Genomic DNA, 20,719 nt, shown 5'->3' on the forward strand with positions numbered 1-20,719 from the left:
AGACCTTACTTTCAATGGCAGATTTGTCATGTTGCTAATAGTAATAGCCTTGGACATTGAACTATTGACCCAGTATTATTAGGTATGTTCTTGTTCAGTCATTATTGATACTATATTATTTTGAATAAGAAAAAAAAAATATTTTACTGTAATTCATATAGTGTTAATATTAATTCTTTTTTTGGCTAATAGTCATTAATATTTTACAAAACCAGACAGGATACCTCTACTTTCATCACTCCTAAATAGTAACTTTTAAGATTAAAAAATTAAAACTGTCAAGTTTCATCTATTGCTAATGTTTATATAATGTTCATTCATATATATAATGTTTGTTTTGACATTCATATTGGATGATTAAAGTCTTTCAAACATTTTGAAAAGCATATCATCATGCATTTCTTAACACTATAATGTATAAACTTTCTGTAATACAAAAATTAATGAAGCCTACACCTATGTTTTGTCTGGTAAGAAATTGACAATATTTTGCAGTTATTCTTAGTTCAATGTTATTATTGGGAAACTTTTCAGAAAGTTAAATTACTTCAGTTTATTTTGCAATAGTAACAATAATCTGCAAATGAAAAAAAAGAAGAAATTATTTAAACTGATTAAAATTTATGTCTTTCAAAAATTATGCAGAGTATTGTAATTATAAGAAAATAGATAAAATTTAGACAACATTTTGAAAATTAAGTATTATCCGTGTTGATTATAATATTTTTGATATTGTTGTGTTATTTTTCAGATGTTGGATTATGAGCAATCCCTTTTGCATCCCAGCTGTGTACTCAGATTTTTTCGAGTTGTTGTTGGCTGTGGGTTTACCAATGTCGAGGGGATTTGGAGTAGAAGAAAGTGGAGTGCTGGCCAGAGGACATTCAAGAAGTGCGAGTCATGGAGGAGTTGGAGGGTCTTTATCTGCAGCTGTATCGATGGGGGTTGTGGGAAGACCAGCTCTCAAACATCGTGGCCATCAGCGTGCCTTCTCTCAGGGCATGATTGAAACCAGTTCCAGTTTTATAAGAGGTCATAGTCGTGTCGGTTCAAAAACAGACTTTATTTTACCTCCAGGTCATCGTGAAGATTCTGTTGGTGCTATTACTCAAAGAAGAAGTGGACATTCAAGACAAGCATCGAGATCTGAATCTGTGTATACATTGCGAAACAATGCACCACCACCTAAATGGCAGCAAATGTTATGTTCATGGTTCAATTTCGGTCGTGACGAAGAGGAACCTCGTTTTCGTACTGTTGTTCCAAATCATTTGGTGCCGCCACACTTGCCTCCAAAGCTTCATCCTAATGGTAACCGCTGTGATAATCGTATTCGTACTACTAAATACACACTGTTGTCATTCCTTCCTAAAAACTTACTTGAGCAGTTTCACAGAGTAGCCAATTTATATTTTATTTTCATTGTTCTTCTTAATTGGTTTCCTTCGATTAATGCATTTGGCAAAGAAATAGCTATGATTCCAGTCATGTTTGTGCTTGGAGTTACAGGAATAAAGGATCTGTTTGAAGACAGAAGACGACATGCAAGTGATAAACGAATTAATAACTCATTCTGCAGGGTTTATGTTAGGTAAGATTTTTATTTGATGAATTATGTATTATTTAGTCTTTAATAGGTCTTAAATAAAATGGTTGACTGCTCCCTGTACCCTATAATTTGATTGTTCCCAAATACTTCTAATTGTAGAGAGTAATTCTTTGAAAACAAAAAACCTAACATTAGAATGAGAATAAAATGTCAGTGTTTGAATCTAGGTTAGAATACTGGTCCCTCTAGAACTGGTTTTGGAAATTATTTATTATCGTGGTAAATTGACTTGTAATAAAAAGGTTGGACTACACCAAGATTATCTTAAAATGAAATAAATGTGTGTTATTGTTTATATATTCTTAAAAATATAAGTATAATTATAGCTGGTGAGATGGAATAAACCTTATGAGATTCAAGGTTGAATTCTTGGTTTTGACTATTTTATCAGTTTATTCATGTTTCATTAGAGTTGGTTGAAATCCTTAAACAAATTTGAAAACATTTGGGATCTTCTCCCTCCCTTCTATTGGCTTGACTTGTGTATATTTAAAATTTAATTTGACAAGAAGATTTTTTTTTAGTCATCAGTCTTTTGGCTGATTTGATGCTGTTTTCCATATATTTCTGTTTTGTATTAATCTCTTACCTTCAACAAAATTTCTAGTGTACATTATCAGTTATTTGTTTTTAAATTTTAGTTTTGTTTTCTTGACATTCTCCAAATTAACTAAACCTGAATATCTTTGTATATGGCCTACCAACCTTGTTCATTTTGTTACCAGATTATACTACAAACTTCTCTCCTTTTCTATATCTCTTAATTCCTCTCCACTTTTATTTTGTCAGCACCCTTCTGTAACATCACATTTCAAAGGCTTTTATTTCTTCTCCTTTCGGTTTTTATTATTGTTCATATTTGTCACTATGAAGTGCTGTATTCCACACAAATATGTTAAAGAATATCTTTTTAATTCTTAAAAATCAATATTTAATAGTATACTTTGCATGAAACCCTGCTTGGTTCTGCCAGTCTGTTATGATCGAGAATTTATTGCTCACCATTCACAGTCTTACTCCCTTAGTTGGAAAATTCTATGTATTATATCTGAGTATTTAATTCCTCATTATCCTCCTTTCTGTTGCACTTAGTTATTTTTCTTTTTTAAACTGATTTCTCTTTGCTATAAATTCATATCATTCAGAATTTCTACAACTCATTTTTGCTGTCAAAGGAAGATTGTAATCATTAAATCTGTATTTCAATTTTTTCTGTAAGAATAGTTACTTTGCTTTCTAATTTGTCCTTCAATTCCTGTATTAATTGTATTTAAAAGTTGAAAAAATTGTTTACATCCTTATTTTTCTGAATTAGAGCATGGTCTTCTTAATTTTTTACTTTTATCACTTCTACACATCTCAGCCTTTGATCTAGAGGTTCTGGGTTCAAATCCCGGTCAGGAATGGCATTTTTCATGCGCTACAAAATTCCTTTGTTTTTTGACCAGAAAAACCTCAAAAAAAAGATTTTTGTACAGATTTTACTCCACCGTTCCTTAAATTTAAAGATTTTGTTTGACTGCATTTGTTACTCATTATTATTAAATTGTCATTTCCTTCTGCATATTTGATTAGATTGTCTGTTTCTTCATTTATGTTTTTTACCTCCTCATCTTCTGCTGAAGAGGTAGTGATATAAACCTGCACTGCTGTTACCAGTTTGAAATTTGAATCTTTCTCAACTAAAATAATCTCTTCTTGTAGTAAATTGTTTGTTAAGTATTTTTATTTGTACCTACTCCTATATTTCCATTTTTGGGCTTTGTATTAATTATCCGATACATTCCTAATCAAAAATTGTCAGTGTTTGCTATCAAGAAGGTCAATTTATCATAGCTTATTTGTTTTTATACTTCATGAAAGAATAAAAGGTTTTCATACTGTTCATTCTGTTATGACACTTTCATGCAGTGCTTCTTTATTCATAATTTTTGTCTGATTAACTTTGTATTATTGATTTTATTGGATGAATTTGTGACACTGACTTGTGTTAAACATCGAACAATGTACGTATTGTAATTTTTGAATGGGGAAAATGTGCATCCCTGTATTTATAGAATGTTAGGTATATGCTAGACCAGTGTTCTCAAATATTAACTGATTCAAAATACAATTCCAATATTTTATGATCTTGATTCAGTATTTGGTTTTTTGTTTTAATAGGAACTATGGATCTAATTAATTATATTAGAAATAATAAACTAATGAAGAAATGATGCTTGAAATTTTTATTAATTAAATTTAATTTTATAAATTTTATTCTGAATTTATAATATATATTTATCAAGAGCTGGTTATATTATGGAAGTAGAGAAAAGGGATATAAAATGTACACAGCTACTTGATTATAAAAAAAGATTAATTTAAAAATCTGTTATTTCAGAAGATCCTACTTTTGTTTAAAAATTAATAATAATAAGTTAAAAGAAATAATGTTTCTGTATTTGGATTTCCAGTGATTATTGAAAAAAAAAAAATGATATAAAAAAATTAATGATTAATTAACACTTAATAGTCTGTTTAAATACATTTAATTTCAATTGTTTATTTTGAATTATGCCTCTGATGGTGTTAGATCTACTGAACATGTATTAAGGTATATTTTATTTCCTTTGTAAAGGAAATATTAAGCGATTTACCCTTTCCAAGAGATTTTCCATTCTTCCAATGGGATTGTAATATAACTTTGGATTTGCATAGTAAAGTGGTTTTTCTTAATGTTAATAATATTTTATGATTATTTAGTGTATATTAAGATATGATGAGGGTGGTTTGAAAAGTCTATGTGAAGTCTGAGAATTGGCACCACTGGTGTGTATGGAGGGGATTTTCAGTTAGTATCATCTTTCAAAAGAATGTACACCAAATTCCGATGTGATCAGTTAATTTCTCAGAATCTAGAGAAGTCTCTTTGAATTAAGTGATTTAAAAAAAAATGGCTGACAGAGTTTTACGTGTTGATTAAACATTACATTATGAGGGGCAAATCGCTTCAGGAGACTAAAGAAAAACTTGATAAATATTATGGTGAATCTGCATCTACAATTATAGAACAGTTTACAAGTGATTTAAAAATTTCTGAACTGAAATCCAAAGGATTTTAAGTGTCATTACAACACAGTAGAAGAAACACCACTCACTACATGCCTGAGATCAAGGAACAATCCAAACAATAGGTTGCCAGCAGGAGGTCTGTACCAAAGAAGGTGAAGGCCTGTCATTTGGCTGGGAAGCTGTGGCGTTAATCTTTTGGGATTTGCAGGGGATAATCCTCATCAGTTATTAGAAAAAGGTTGAATGATTACAGGCAAATGTTATACACCATTATTGGATCGTTTAAAAATCAAGCTGCAAGAAAAATGACCACGATTGGCCCGCAAAAAAGTCCTCTTCTGTCATGATATGCATCACCTGATCACTGCTCTGCATTTACGGCTGTAAGATTGATAGAATTAGGGTTTAAACTTGTTTCATGCCCTTTAATCTCCAGATTTGGCTCCTTTGGACTACTATTTGTTACCAAAAATGAAAGAATGGCTGGCAGGAAGTAGATTTTATTCAAATGAGGAGGTGATTGGAGGAAAAAATGCCTATTTTGCAGAGTTTGAATGATACTATTGTTTGGATGGGATTATCAAACTGGAGTAGCATTGGAAGAAATGTAAAAACTTAATAAAAGGAAGGACTACATTTAGAAATTAAAAAAAGTTTATCTTGAAAAATAAGTGCTTTTATTTTTGCATGGATTTTATCAAACCACCCTTGTAATGTTAAGAATAATATTCTAATTGTGAATTAAATAAGAGAGTTCACAATTTTTTCTAAATGATTGTGACATTAGTCCGTATGTCTGAAAGAGTTGATTACCTGTTTTGCTATCGATCTTAATTTTCAAGTCATTGTTATTCCAGTGAAAACTTTAAAATCACCTATATTTATAAAAGTAATGCATAATATCCTTATCAAAATTAAATGAATAAAACAATTTTGTTCCATGTCAGGTGGCTGACTTCTAATCCTTCAGTGTTAATTTGTAACTTTACTACTTATCAGAATATTATAAACTTAGGTGTAAAATTAAATAATTGCTAATATTGATGCTTACATACTATATGAATTTTTTCAAGTCCATTGCATTTCATTTTGGTGTAAACAAAATTTCCTGTCAGATATTTTCATTGTGGATATATAATTAGAATTCCTTTCTTTGCCAGTGTTGCCAGGTAACTAATACTTTATATAGTAATCTGTTCCTTAACCAGTTTTTCTCGTCAATGAAATAATTTCATTAAATCATAGCTTTTGCTAAATTTTTTTCTCTTTATTAATTTATCAAATCTGTTTCCTTAACATCAGTTTTGTGTATCCTAATGTAATTTTACTGCATTATTCTATATTCTTTTAATCTACAATTACTATTTTATACTATATTTCTTCCTATCTTGCCAAATAATAACTTGATTAATAAAAAAAATAGACTAATTTGTTGTTGGCTTTTCCTGGTGGTTTTCTTCAGAAGATAGTTTATTATTTTAAATATTTTAATTTTAAAAGAAAAAAATGCTTGGGAGACAAAAGGAGTCAAAAAGAGTCAAATAAAGAGTAATAAATTAATTTTTATTACATTCTTGCTACGTAATTTTTTCATCATTGTTATGTAAAGGGAAATTAGATTATTTTAACCATTGAAATTGTGTATTATAACTACCACAGAAAGTGTTAGTGCAATATGTACTGTAAGTGCTGTATGTAGCATGAAAAGTTTTATAATAAATGAAAGTTTTATTTGTTCTACAATAGTAATAGAACGTTAGTTAAGTAATTAATGAATGTTTGGTATCTATAGGTGAATTTTTTATACTGTGTGTGTTTCAAAATAAATATCAAGGTTTTAAAAGTATATAATATTTTTCAGGTTTGACGTACATTGATTAATTATGCATGAAATGAAAGAGCAACTCAAACAGTTTTAGCTATGTACAAGCATGTAAACAGTTTACTGTATCTTCTGCTTGAAAGCACTAGTAGCAACAATGGCGACCCCTCCCTCCCCACTATAACAAAAAGGTTGAAGGTTTGTTGTGATCCCCGCGGGTGACAATAACTTTTGCAAATAAACAATTTGAAACCACTGGCTTATATTGGTAAAGGGAAGAGTACAGGACAAGCGAGTGTGTCCGAAAACAATGTTGAATGTGTGAGAGTCTTTTGTGCTTGTCCTAGGAGATCCATTAGGAAGGCTAGCTACGAATTAGCAATTCCAGTGATGTCTGTGTGGAGGGTTTTAAGGAAATGCGTACAACTGTGTCCATATTGTTTACAGCTGTTACACTCAAGCCTACAAATTATTGTTTGCATGCTAGCTCTGCAAATGAATGGTGCACCATGTCAATTAAGACTTTCTTTAATGTGTCATATTCAGTGACGAATCAATATTTCATGTTAATGGAAAAGTAAACACTCATAATGTGCGTAACTGGGGATCAGAAAATCCTCACAAAATTTGCAGTGTGAAAGATACTCCCCAAAACTGATGTTTTTTGTGCTGCATCCTAACGGCAAGTTTATGGGCCGTTCTTTTAGCAGAAGAAAGTGTGTCTGGAATGAACTATCTTGCTATGCTACAACTATGGCTCTTTCCTTAACTGTAATACGAACCACAGAACTTTATTTGGCAACAAGATGGTGTGCCTCCTCAATGGTATAATGTTGTACGTGAATGGTTGAGTGAAATTCTCTCTGGGTTGCCAGGGACCAGATGACAAGGCTTGTTTGCCATGGCCTCCATGTTCACCCAATCTGACCCCATGTGATTTTTTTGTTTGGGAGTTTATAAAGGGTCAAGTATATGTGCCACCGTTATCAGCTGACCTACCTGACTTGAGATGCGAGATTGAAGGAATTGTTGCATCAATTAATCCAGACTTTCTTATTAAAGTATGGGATGAACTCCCTATCGGCTGGATATGTGTCGTGTAATGAATGATACCCACATTGAACACTTAAAGGGAAAACTGGTTGAGTTACTCTTTCATTTTATGTATAATTTATTAGTGTACGTAAAACTTAATAAATATTACATAACTTCTAAATTCCGATATTCATTTTGAAACATACAATATTATCTGTGTATTGTGTGATCATTTATACAATTAATATGTATTTTTCCTTTGTTTCTATGACATTATGATGGTAATCTCACTTTTCAGTGAGATGCAAATTCAGTAACTCATATGTAAGAAGTTGTGTTTTATATATAGGGTGTCTGGACTAAAGGTATCCAGAAGTAATTGTCTATATTTAGAAAACCAGTCATCGCGTAATCTTAAAACGTAGGCTCAGTTGACAGGTAATATCTCCAAGATATGTTCTGTATTTTCTCAAGGCCAATGGAATATGCATGTGCAGGCAAGCTAACTCACAATCCAGTTTTAGTTTGCAGTTCTCAGTCGAGATGTGGACCCCACAAAAGAAGGTCTAGTACTTGTTTTGGTTAGTGAAATTTCAATCAGTTACACATGTTCAATGCCATGTATGAATTGTATACTGATCTTCCTACATCCAAATCTATTCATCAGTGGGATATGACTATGAGAGACTATGACTTTGCTACAAGTTGGTGCTCCACCACACTTTCATTGAGATGTTCCATGTTCTTGAACAACACTTTCCATAGATGTTGGATGTATGACTACCTAGATCTCCAGATATCACTCTGTTGGACTTTTTTGTTTGTGGATTTATTAAAAGTTGTGTGTACCAAAGAAAATTTTGAGATTTGGATGATTTAAAACAGGATTGTTTAAACTGTTGGTTTAATAACGCTGCAAATGCCCTTATACACCTGGCAAGAGTTAGATGACACCTGTTTAGCTCAAAAGGTGCACACGTTGAACTTGACTAACCTAAATTAAAACTTGATTAGTTGCTGTGTTTATTAAAAAAATTTGTTAAATTGTATTAACTGGTTCTTTTAATATAAGCTGCTACCTTTGGATACCTCTAGCCCGAATACTCTGTATTTTAGTGGATGCTTATATGTAATTTTTTTTGTATGAAAAGTCAATGTAAATACTGAAGATCATAAGGGTTTGCAACACCTTCATCTATCTGATCAGCTAGCTGCATGTTTATGTATCTCATTTTAATTTTGATTATTTCTTAACCATCAGTGATGATTAGTGATAAAATTTTTGTGCAGTGGGGAGGAGAGATATAAGAAGATTTTATGGAAAGAAATTAGGGTTGGAGATATTGTTCATTTATCAAACAACGAGTTTATACCTGCAGATATTCTGCTACTTCGTTCGAGTGATCCACAAGGTCTATGCTATATTGATACTTGTAATTTAGATGGCGAAACAAATTTAAAACCACGCCAGGTTGCTAGAGGATTTGTAGAAAAGGTAGATTTACAAATATATTAATATATTATAGTTTTAAGTTATAGATAATATTGTTGTCTTTCTTAAGTACATTTTTAATTAAAACCTAGAGTCTTGCAAACACTTTTCTTTTATTCTGGATTGAAATTTTAGTCGTTCAATGTAATACTATTATATATTTAACTTATTTTTTATGTATATAATTTATTGTAATTATGATCTGCATGGTTAATTATTACTTACTAATTGTGTGTTATGTTATTTACGCTAAGTGGATATAAATTGATTTTTTTGAAGTAGGTCATACTTGTAGTTACAACCTATGTAAATCATTTAACATCCTTTACAGAGTTTGTTTTGAAAGTAATCAGATTGGCTCTGGTGCATTGCGCTGATCTCGTGGGTGGGAAAAACTTGTCATGGGAGAACATAATAGGGTGTCTTAGTAACACATTGCAATTACCTGCAGTTGGCTCTGAGCAGTGGGTATGAGAGTGAATTGTAAATTTAGAGAATCAGTGTGCAAGTGATATGTCATGAGAAAAATTGCAGCATTCGATTGAACATTAGCCATAAAATTTTGTGTGTGATAAAAAATCCAGGATGGGAGACTTTCAATATGTTGAAGACAGCCTTTAGGAACAAGTGCTTACAGGTTTTTACTTGGCATAAGGCCTTAAAAAAGGGGAGAGAAGATGTGCAGGGTAAAAATTGGAAGCTTCAACTATCCACAACCAAAATGGATGAAAATTTGAATTGTCCATGCAATATTTTGAACAGTGGTCAATGTACAAGTGTGAGTATGCGATTAATTGCAGATGAGAGAAACTGGCTGAAAACGCGAGTTACAAAATTATGATGAATGATTTGGGTTTGGGAAAAGTATGTGCAAAGTGGGTGCCAAACATTCTGATCAACCTTGATAAACAGACATGAATGACAGTATGTCGCAAGTTGTTGGAGGGTCTGGCAACAGAGCTAAACTTGCTGAAGGGCACACACCACAGTCACTCCATCTGAAGAAGACTAGGTTGAGCAAGTCGAAAATCAAAACAATGCCCATTTTGTTCACCAATTTAAAAGGAGTTGTCCACGAAGAATTTGTTCCCCCTGGAATGACAGTGAATGCAGCTTTTTTTGTCCAGATGCTAGCAAGACTTCAAAAACGCATTGTTTGCATCTTTCCTGAGGTCTCAGACAGCTAAATCTTCCAACATGACAGTGCATTGACAATGAGGGAATTTCTGACCAGCAAGAAAGTGCCAATGCTGCCACAGCTGCCTACAACTCTGACCTGTCTCCCTGCAACTAATTTTTGTTTCCTCAGCTGAAAAGAGACATGAAAGGACACCAATTTGCAACATTGAAACTGTTCAAGAGGCTGTGATGAGAAACTCCCGCAATAGCAGTTTGTGAAGGCATACCAATAATGGAAATATAGTGAGCATTGTATTATTGCTTTGACATAGGCTGCACAAGAAGCCTATTTCAAAGATTATTAATTGTATTTGGTTATATTTTTAATAAATTGAGTTAGCCAGTATCAGTTCAGTTACTTTCAGGACATACTCTGTATATATATCCCTTTTAACACGTCTATTATAGTATAAAGTGTGTGCAGGAAACAACCTTTAAAGCTGGTATCATGTTCAACTTATCTCACTATCATCTAAAATATCAATTTCAATGTTTTTTTTCTGCAAAGGAAAGGAAAATAGGATTACTTAAATGCGAGAGGTTTCTCTAAAGTAAAGATCATTTGATTGTAAAAACCTTTTTCTGAAAACTTTACAACTATTTTTTATTTTTCTTAAACCACATATCTTGTACTACTTTTCCATGTAATCGCCACATGAATTAAGCCATTTATCGTAGTGATATGCTTTTAATATACCTTCATGATATTCTTCTGCTGCCAGTCCATTTAGCCACTGATTAATGGCAGTTTTAAGTTCATTATCACCCGTGAATTGCTTACCAGTCAAAAATTCTTTCAATTTCCCAAACAAATGGTAATCAGAGGGAGCTAAGTCTGGACTATATGGTGGGTGATTGTAGATCTCCCGGCCAAATGTTCTCAGTCAGCTGCCTACATCACAGATTCTGAATGGCGTGCTGTAACGTATGTAGAGTTTCGCAGCAGGCTTCTGCATTTATAGTCGTTTCATGTAGCATAAAATCAATCAGCAGTATGCCAAACAATCCCAAAAGACTGTGGCCATCAGTTTGTGTCCAAATGGCTGCGGCTTGACCTTTGTCGATCTAGTTGATGATTGAGGATGATGCCATTCACTTAAGTGCCATTTTTTCTCTGGTGTGTAGTACGAAATCCATGTTTCATCGCCAGTAACAATTGAATTAAAGAACTCACCACCTTTTTCTGTGTAGCGCATAAAAAATTCCAAAGCAGATCCCATTCAAATTTTTTTTGTGACGTTCCATTAAGACTTAGGGCACCCAACATTCACAAATCTTTCTGAAGCCTAAATGGTCATGAACAATGCCACCAATAACAGCTCTTGAAACATCAAGAATAAGAAGGTCCAGGATGGAAATTGTTGAGCAATGATCTTTTCTGATTTCATCATCGACTCGTTTCAACAAGTACTCCGTGATTATCAAGGGCCTCCCCAAACGTTCTTCATCGTACACATTAATTCTGTTTTTTCTAAACCTTTCACACCATTTTTGGATGTTTCTTTCATTCATTACATTATCACCACACACAGCAACCAACTGCCTATGAATTTCAGCCACCTTAATGTTTTGATGGTTTGTAAAACGTATGACTATGTATTTCATAGTTTTCGGCAACATTGATTTTACTATTCATTTTATAACATAATAACTCACACGTAATCAAAGATATTACAACGCGACATTTTACAGACAACAATGCAGTGTGTACATTACTAGCGTAGCCATAAACGATAGGTTCCCCCAACCTTAAGGAGAGAAATTTCCCAGCGGTCTTTAGTTTAGAGATATTTCGTAGAAGGTTTCAGAAATTTATTATGCATTTTTTATAACTTTAAATAATATACATAAAAACTTCTTTAAAATTCAGTTTGAGAAAATTTTATAAAAATCTTCCAGTATGACTGATGGACATGCAAAAAATGCTAACATTGTTATATACAAACTTTTTGATTATTTTTTACTGAAAGATGCTTCACATAAAGCAAAATGAATATAAAAATATTAAAATTGATAAAATAAGATTCTTCTTTCTTTATGAAACCTAATTATTGTGCTTTTACTTCTGATATAAATAATTTTGTATAATTATGGTAAAACTTTGTTAATCTTAACTGATTAACACAACCATTGGTGCATAATGAACCTTTTCGTACAAATTTTTTCTTACTAGATTTTTCGCACTTTATAGAATTTGCCTTTATTTTCTTAGGTGTTGTAATCACAAAAAAATTTACATGGTTATATGAGGTCTATTCAGAAAATAACCGAACATTGTTAATTACATGCCATCGAAGATATTTAGTGACATGCAGTTGGCAGCATTGTGTTCCACATAACTGCCTCTGTAATGGGACATATTCTTGGATTGTGTTGATATCTTGTTTAGTTTTTGTGTTATTATTTGAGTGTGTTGAGTGCAATGTGTTTAAGTGTTGGTAGCAATTTTTGTTATGTGCGATTTTCGGGAGTAACAATGCAAAGTATCATAATGGGAGGTGAAAGCTGGGTGAGACAAAAGTTCAATCATCACAATGGATTGGCAAAGGATCCCCATGCCCCAAGAAAGCACATCAGTCTTGATCCATTGTCAGTATGATGCACTCTGTTTTTTCGATTTTAATGGAATTGTGCATTTTAAATTCTTGCCTCAACGTGAAACAGGTGAACCATGCATACTTTCAAGACATTTTACAATGGTTATGTGAAAAAATCTGCAAAAAGAGACCAGAGTTATGGCGAGACAACTCATGTATCTTTCACTACGACAATGTGTCCACACACTTTGCTTTGTCAGTTCATCAGTTAAAAATCAGATGACTGTACTCCCTCAGCCTTTCTACTTGTCAGACCTGGTTCCTTACCGTTTTTTCTTAATTCCAAAATTAAAATGGTAGTGAAAGGATGCTGTTTTGAGACTATTGGTGACATTAAAGCAAATTCCTCACAAACCTTAAAGGCCATTTCAAATGAAGCTATCCAGGACTGCTTCTGGAGATGGAAACACCACTGGAAAAAGTGTGTGTGACTAGGAGTGTGTGTTACTACCAATAGTATTGGAAATTAAAGAATTTGAGTGTGTGGAAAAAAATGGTAGTGGCCATTGTTTACAAATGTCATCAATTCTATTATAGTAAATTCATGGAAAATATAGAGACTTGCAAATAATAGTAAAATCAGTGAAATTGATTTCAGATCTGTTGTGTTATCACTGATAAAGAGTGAAGAAATAAAAATGTCATGAAGCATTGCTGAGAATTAAGAAAATAGTAAAAACAGTTTTCCTTCATACCAATGGAAACCAACAGTTGTCCATCAAAAAACAGTTTGCCAGAAGATGTTTGTTAAAAGAAACTTCAGGCAATATAAACAGGCATTATAATTTCAAACATTTTAATACTTTCTGCATTCTTAACTATACAATATTCAAATATTTGGCTCATCTAGAAAGTAAGAAATGATGAAATGATCACATAAGAAAATAAAGATGCCCTTGTGTACAGGGCACTAAGGGGGTTTAAAATAGGATAGTAGTTACTGGTCAGCAATGTAGGCAAACAGCAAACACATGGGAAGGCGGAATTAGTCTGTGATAGTAACAATGAAGTTAAATGATTGCTAAAATGTTTAGAAATCAGTTGAAAGAAAAAATGTTATATTAAGAGTAAAAATGAAGAAGGCTTTGAGACTGTGATGTAGAGCCACATGAAAGAAGATTAATTGTGGGGATACTGTACAGGTATGAACCCCTTAATGAGGTAGCAACCCCATTGATGACTGTTCAGCTCTGTAGAACCTTATGGTAGATAAGTAGTGAAGTGGAAAATTTTTTGAGTTACATGCTACTTTAAAATACCATTATTGACAAACAGAGTGAAAGAATTTTGTCATCAGTGTGCAGAAAATAATGAAAAAGAAATTAGGATTATTGGCAATTGAAAAAGTTTTTTTTAGAAAAATTGATATTATATCGGAAAATAAAGTAATTTCAGTCATTTTAATTTTATTTGGTCTGATTTTTTTTTGTCTTCAGTCATTTAACTGGTTTATTGCAGCTCTCCAAGATTCCCTATCTAGTGCTAGTCGTTTCATTTCAGTATACCCTCTACATCCTATATCCCTAACAATTTGTTTTACATATTCCAAACGTGGCCTGCCTACACAATTTTTCCCTTCTACCTGTCCTTCCAATATTAAAGCGACTATTCCAGGATGCCTTAGTATGTGGCCTATAAGTCTGTCTCTTCTCTTAACTATATTTTTCCAAATGCTTCTTTTTTCATCTATTTGCCGCAATACCTCTTCATTTGTCACTTTATCCACCCATCTGATTTTTAACATTCTCCTATAGCACCACATTTCAAAAGCTTCTAATCTTTTCTTCTCAGATACTCCGATTGTCCAAGTTTCACTTCCATATAAAGCGACACTCCAAACATACACTTTCAAAAATCTTTTCCTGACATTTAAATTAATTTTTGATGTAAAAAAATTATATTTCTTACTGAAGGCTCGTTTAGCTTGTGCTATTCGGCATTTTATATCGCTCCTGCTTCGTCAATCTTTAGTAATTCTACTTCCCAAATAACAAAATTCTTCTACCTCCATAATCTTTACTCCTCCTATTTTCACATTCAGTGGTCCATCTTTGTTATTTCTACTACATTTCATTACTTTTGTTTTGTTCTTGTTTATTTTCATGTGATAGTTCTTGCGTAGGACCTCATCCATGTCGTTCATTGCTTCTTCCAAATCCTTTTTACTCTCGGCTAGAATTACTATATCATCAGCAAATCGTAGCATCTTTATCTTTTCACCTTGTACTGTTACTCTGAATCTAAATTGTTCTTTAACATCATTAACTGCTAGTTCCATGTAAAGATTAAAAAGTAACGGAGATAGGGAACATCCTTGTCGGACTCTCTTTCTTATTACGGCTTCTTTCTTATGTTCTTCAATTGTTACTGTTGCTGTTTGGTTCCTGTACATGTTAGCAATTGTTCTTCTATCTCTGTATTTGAACACTAATTTTTTTAAAATGCTGAACATTTTATTCCAGTCTACATTATCGAATGCCTTTTCTAGGTCTATAAACGCCAAGTATGTGGGTTTGTTTTTCTTTAATCTTCCTTCTACTATTAATCTGAGGCCTAAAATTGCTTCCCTTGTCCCTATACTTTTCCTGAAACCAAATTGGTCTTCTCCTAACACTTCCTCCACTCCTTGGTCTGATAGGAATTAATATTACTTTCTTTTTTATAACAACTCCTCTTTTCATTATTACTATTATTATTAAACTGTTATATTATTTTCGACAAAATTTTTTTTTCGCATTAACATTATGTTATGAATATGTATTTTAAATATAATAAACTGCTTAAATGTAGAACTGCTTATGTGTAAGATAACGAGTACATGAAGTTATAGTTAAGTTATTTTTATTGTATGAAAATAAAAAAAAAATTATATACAACTTACATACTACATTTTACGTTCATGGACAAACTGGTTTTAAGTAGAACAACAGCAGGATATAAATTTATTTAATTTAAATTATGAAATTTACTGATTGAATTTACTTTTATCACTTCTTTTTCAAAATATGAGTAGAACTTAGGAAAATAAAATGAAATAATCTCTTCTAATAAAAAATTAAAAAAGAACAGGTTTTGTGATGCATGTATTAAGATCTTACCACCGATATCAATTAGTAAACCTTTCTAGGTTTAGTCATTTTACTGTTCCCAAGTATAATTTTGGCACAGTTTCACACACAGTTGCTCTTTAGAGAGGTTAGTGGATATCAGTTGCAAATTCCTTTATTTTTTTTTAGACTGATATGTGTAAAGGGACTTGGCTGATAATTTTTACTTTCTCTATCTCCTACAGTTTATTTTGAAATAATTTGTTCATAATCTAAGTGTACTTCATTAAGTTATTTTATTTTATAATAGTTAATGTGATGATTTTTGTTTTATTGGTTTGAAATTGTAATAAAACATGATGTTAGTTAAAACACATCAATTATACTTTTTTTTAGATAAGGTAGAAAGTTAATAATGGAAGATTCTGCAACTTATCTTAACATAACCAAATTAAAAGGGTTTTAATATAACAAAAATTATTCATCACTTGCATAAAAATATATATAGTATGATAAACAAAGATTTATAAACTTATTTCATTGAGTGTCACACAGATATTAACAGTGTAAATAGTTCCTTTAAAATACATTCTCATTGGTAGATCCTGGTATCATCACTTGCTTTGTATTATATACAGATAAAAGAATAAATAAATAAATACAAAAGTACTTTTTATTTCCATGAATATTACTTTTTTGTATTTTGTTTTGTCATAGTATTAAGAAACCGCATGTAGTTTAAAAACAAAGAAAATAAACCAACTGTTAAATTTACTGGAAGGAAATGTTGATTTAGAAGCATATAACTCATTGTTTTCTGTGCGCAGTTTGTCAGTTCAAAATAGCGAATGACGTTCAGTAGCTGTACGCTCACATCCAGAACATTTATATAACCTATGCATAAGAGTACAAATACTTAATCATCATGTAACAAACACCACCCACAGATTAAATTCCTTCCTACAAATAATATACATACGTGATTAAAAAATTACAAAATTAAAAATAATATTTTATAAAATTGAAAATAATTAATAACTTTGCTTAAAAATATAAAAAAGATGTTAAGCTGTACATTATTAAAATTCAGTATTACTTTAATATTACAGTATTACTTATTTCACTTAGCATTTGTTTTGCACAAAAAAGATTTATAAAAATTGGTTGTCCATTAAAATAAAATAATAAAAATATAAAATGAACAAAATGAATTGAAATGAAATAGGCATGTATTAAACAATGTTTTAATTTGCACCTTCATTACTACTGATATGGTTTTCTTGCTTCCACAATATCAACTGCCTGAAATGTGATGAGATGGGACCCAGTTTTTATCCATGTTAGTTACGTAGGATTCAAATTCGGATGATAAAATGGTAAACATATCACAGCATGCTCTTCTCCCAATTAAAAATTGTCTATTGTTTTATTCGTAAGTTGTATTAACTGGTGAAAAGTTCAACTTTTAATATATCATCTCTAAAATTGATTTTATTCTTCTTTAGGCAGTCCACCATAGAATCTTTGATGAGAAATTTGGTGCATTATCTTCTTGGATGTACATTTTCTATTATTACTACACTATTTCAGGAAAATTAGGCATAAGTCATCCATTTAGAAAAATTGGTGTGATTCATCTATGAGTGATAATCGTTCACTCATGTATTTTGTTGGCTTATTAATATGTGTTAAAAAAAGAACTCTGTCCATTATTATTCTTATGTGTTATATTTTATACATTATTTGTCCATTCATTTTATGAAAGTTTTCCTAGATGAAAGGAAAAATAAGTTTTTTAAATCTTTCTGTGATTTTATAACATCATTTGTCAAACAAGTTATAACTAAAATAGCTAAGCTACTGACATCGTAACTGAACTAAATTAATGTGTGGAAAATGTTCCTTAAATTGATTAGTAGTAAACAAATGAAATGTCATTTTAATGACATTTAAGTTAGAAGTGAAAGTAGCAGTTAGATAACGCAATGCATTTGACCAAGCATTACCATTTCTTTAGCATCTTTTGGGTGTTATAATGTTGACAATATGCACTTGCCTATCCACTGCCTTTTGTAACTTGCTCCTGGATTGGCATAGACTGTTTTGTAAAGGATATTGTTACAAGTGGTGTCACAAAGCTGTTCATTAATGTTAATTACTTGAAAGTATTTACCATTTTAGTCAGGAGAATATACTAAAGTGACAAAAAATAGATTTTATTTCTTTTTTGGGGAAAATTTAATATCTTTTGTTTTAACTTCTTTGGAGCTGAACAGTTTTTTCATTAAAAGAAGTTTCAGGGAAGTATATTGCCTAATTTAGAAAGGTTTATTGTAATTCATTACAGACCTTACTGTTCTTAAATGTTAATTGAAATATTTTCAGTTTTAAGTTCAGTCTCTTTTTAAGGTTGTGAGTAAAAATGTAAATACACTGTGCTAAGAGAAATAAGGGTATTTTTTAAGACAGTAGTTTGGAAGAGGGGGAATTTCCAGTATTATTAATTCAGTTATTGTCATTGTCTTTTTATATGTTGCAGCAAGATGAATTCAATCCTATGTTATTTCGGAGTGTTATTGATGTTGATGCTCCAACAACTAAAATATACAGATTCTATGGTGCTATTGTTCATCCATCAGGTGAAAGAGTTCCTGTTGGAACAGAAAATCTTCTTCTTCGTGATTGTGTTCTTAAAAATACTGATTTTGTTGAAGGCATTGTTGTTTATGCTGGTATGTATGAGGAAATATATATTGTTTTTAATTATCAAATAAAATCTCTTCAAAATAATATAGAATGTACTTCAGAAATAAAATATTAAAGCGACTTTTAAAAACTGGACTTTTTTTTACTTTTGAGGCCACATTGGACCACTTTAGTCATCCATATTTCAGTTCCTCTTGAATTTCTGTTTTAGTCTGGCCTTTAGATTTTCCCAATATTTCTTCATTCTATCGGATCTTTGCTTCCTGATCTCATCTGTGACCTCCATTTTGTTATACCTTTCTAATTTTTTAACGTTGAATGTTCTGTTTTGAAGTGCGTAGTTAATTTTCATTTTATCTCAATTGTTCTCAACCCTCAAGTCAGTTTCTTGAAGATCTCCTTGTATTTCTCCAACATATTTTCCACAGGATTTTTTTGCAAATATTCCTTGTGACAAGTTTTAGAATTCAGTTTTCAGGCATTCTTAACACATGGAAAAAATGGGAAATCCTTCATTTTTTCATTGAACTGAGAATAGGTTTGACTTGTTTGTAGACTGTTTCATTTCTAGCAATTCGCCAGATTCCATTCTTTTGATAACTTTTATTTAAACAAGTTCTGATAATTCACCTTTCTGTCTTAAGTAGTTGGTCTGTTTTATTTTCTTTCTCAATCTGAAACATGGTCTCATAAGCATAAAGCACCACTGGAAGAATTACTGTGTTATAATGGTGAATTTTTGTCTCTCAATTTTTTGAGAGACATTTTTATTGTATGTTTGCCGAGTTAGACTTTGTGCTCTTTTAATTTTAATTATTCTATTTTGCCATGTTTGTTTTTCTTTCAGTTTGCAGTGAATGATTTCACCCCCTTAAATTGTTCAACTATTTTTATTTCTGGATTTTATTTAATCAAGTTTTAAGCCTCTAGTAAAATAACATTCTATCAAAGGTCTCTTTGTATTCACTTATAATGTAAAAAGAACCTAACATGGACAGATTATTATGTAGCTATTATAGTTTATTATGTTGTGTATGTCACATGATAAATACAAATTAACATGAAATTACCATTTTATGTCTGTGAATGAAGTTTATAAAATACCTCTAGACTTTATGTTGGTTTTCAATTCATCAGAGTAGAAGTTTGTGTTCTTGAATTATCTACAGTTAGTCTCTGTATTGTATTCTTCTCTCTTGTCAGTTTTCTCTTCATAATTTTTAATGTTGCATACTCAAATATTCATAGGAAATTCGTGTGAATTACTTATTTCTTCTTACATGAAATTAATACACGATCTTTATACGAAATATTAATGTAAGTTTTTTTTATATTACTCTCTCAGGGTATTTTGTATTTTTTGGCTTGTTTCCACTGTTTATTGATGTAGTGATGTGTTAGTAATGGTTTGCTATTTCAGATGAGGAGCTAATTGAAATTCAAATCAATTAAAAATGCCATCAACCTTTATAAAATCAATCATTTATTAGTGTCTGTTGCATTTCAAAATTTAAAAAAAATTGAAGCAAGTAATTTGGTCATGTTTTCATTTGTTAGAACCCTTCTATATTTTTACAGACAAAAATAAATATTTTTCATTTTTTTTATCGTTGAGAAATTTATTTCAGTACCGTGAAATCTCCTAATTTGCGCTTCCTGTGTTCGTGATTTCGTTACTTTGCGGTGCAGTATTTTGCAATGTCTTTTCTGTATTCACGGTTAAAAAATAAAAATATTAAAAGATTTAATGGTACAGGTATAATATGAATGTGAAGAGGTAGAAGATGTGATCCCTGGAAAGCAGTTAAACGTCAAAACGCTTACCGGAGGCATTAAACTATCCCATGATCTTACCCAGTTTTTTTTATAGATGCTGATTTATCTTTGAATAGAAGCTTAATCTTTAAGTGCAAAATTGAAGATGCCATTCAAGAATATACAGAAATTCACATGAATTTAAAAACAAGAACGAGACAAGGAAAAATTACACATTTTTGTAAATGCAATCCAAAATACTGTAGGTTAGTTTTGTAAATTTCTTTTACAGTAATTTTAGTTTTAGTGTATGTAGTGCTGTTTTCTTGACTTTTTAAGGCGATTACCAAATATGATTTGAACATGTAATACTGTTTTCTAATACAGTACATACTGTACATATTGTAGTGACTTTAAATTAAA

The 20,719-nt window shown here is 31.3% G+C and overlaps 1 protein-coding gene across 1 annotated transcript in view; it reads left to right on the forward strand.

The window, feature by feature from the left end:
- Positions 1-20,719, forward strand: part of LOC142320584 (phospholipid-transporting ATPase VA) — a 142,795-nt gene that overhangs the window by 17,846 nt on the left and 104,230 nt on the right. The window contains exons 2-4 of the mRNA XM_075358544.1: positions 752-1,591; positions 8,811-9,015; positions 18,375-18,567. Coding sequence (XP_075214659.1) covers positions 762-1,591; positions 8,811-9,015; positions 18,375-18,567 — 1,228 coding nt within the window. The 5' untranslated portion in view covers positions 752-761. The remainder of the gene's footprint in view (positions 1-751; positions 1,592-8,810; positions 9,016-18,374; positions 18,568-20,719) is intronic.

The sequence above is a fragment of the Lycorma delicatula genome, chromosome 2, assembly GCF_047948215.1.
Source record: "Lycorma delicatula isolate Av1 chromosome 2, ASM4794821v1, whole genome shotgun sequence".
NCBI classification, from domain to species: Eukaryota; Metazoa; Arthropoda; class Insecta; order Hemiptera; family Fulgoridae; genus Lycorma; species Lycorma delicatula.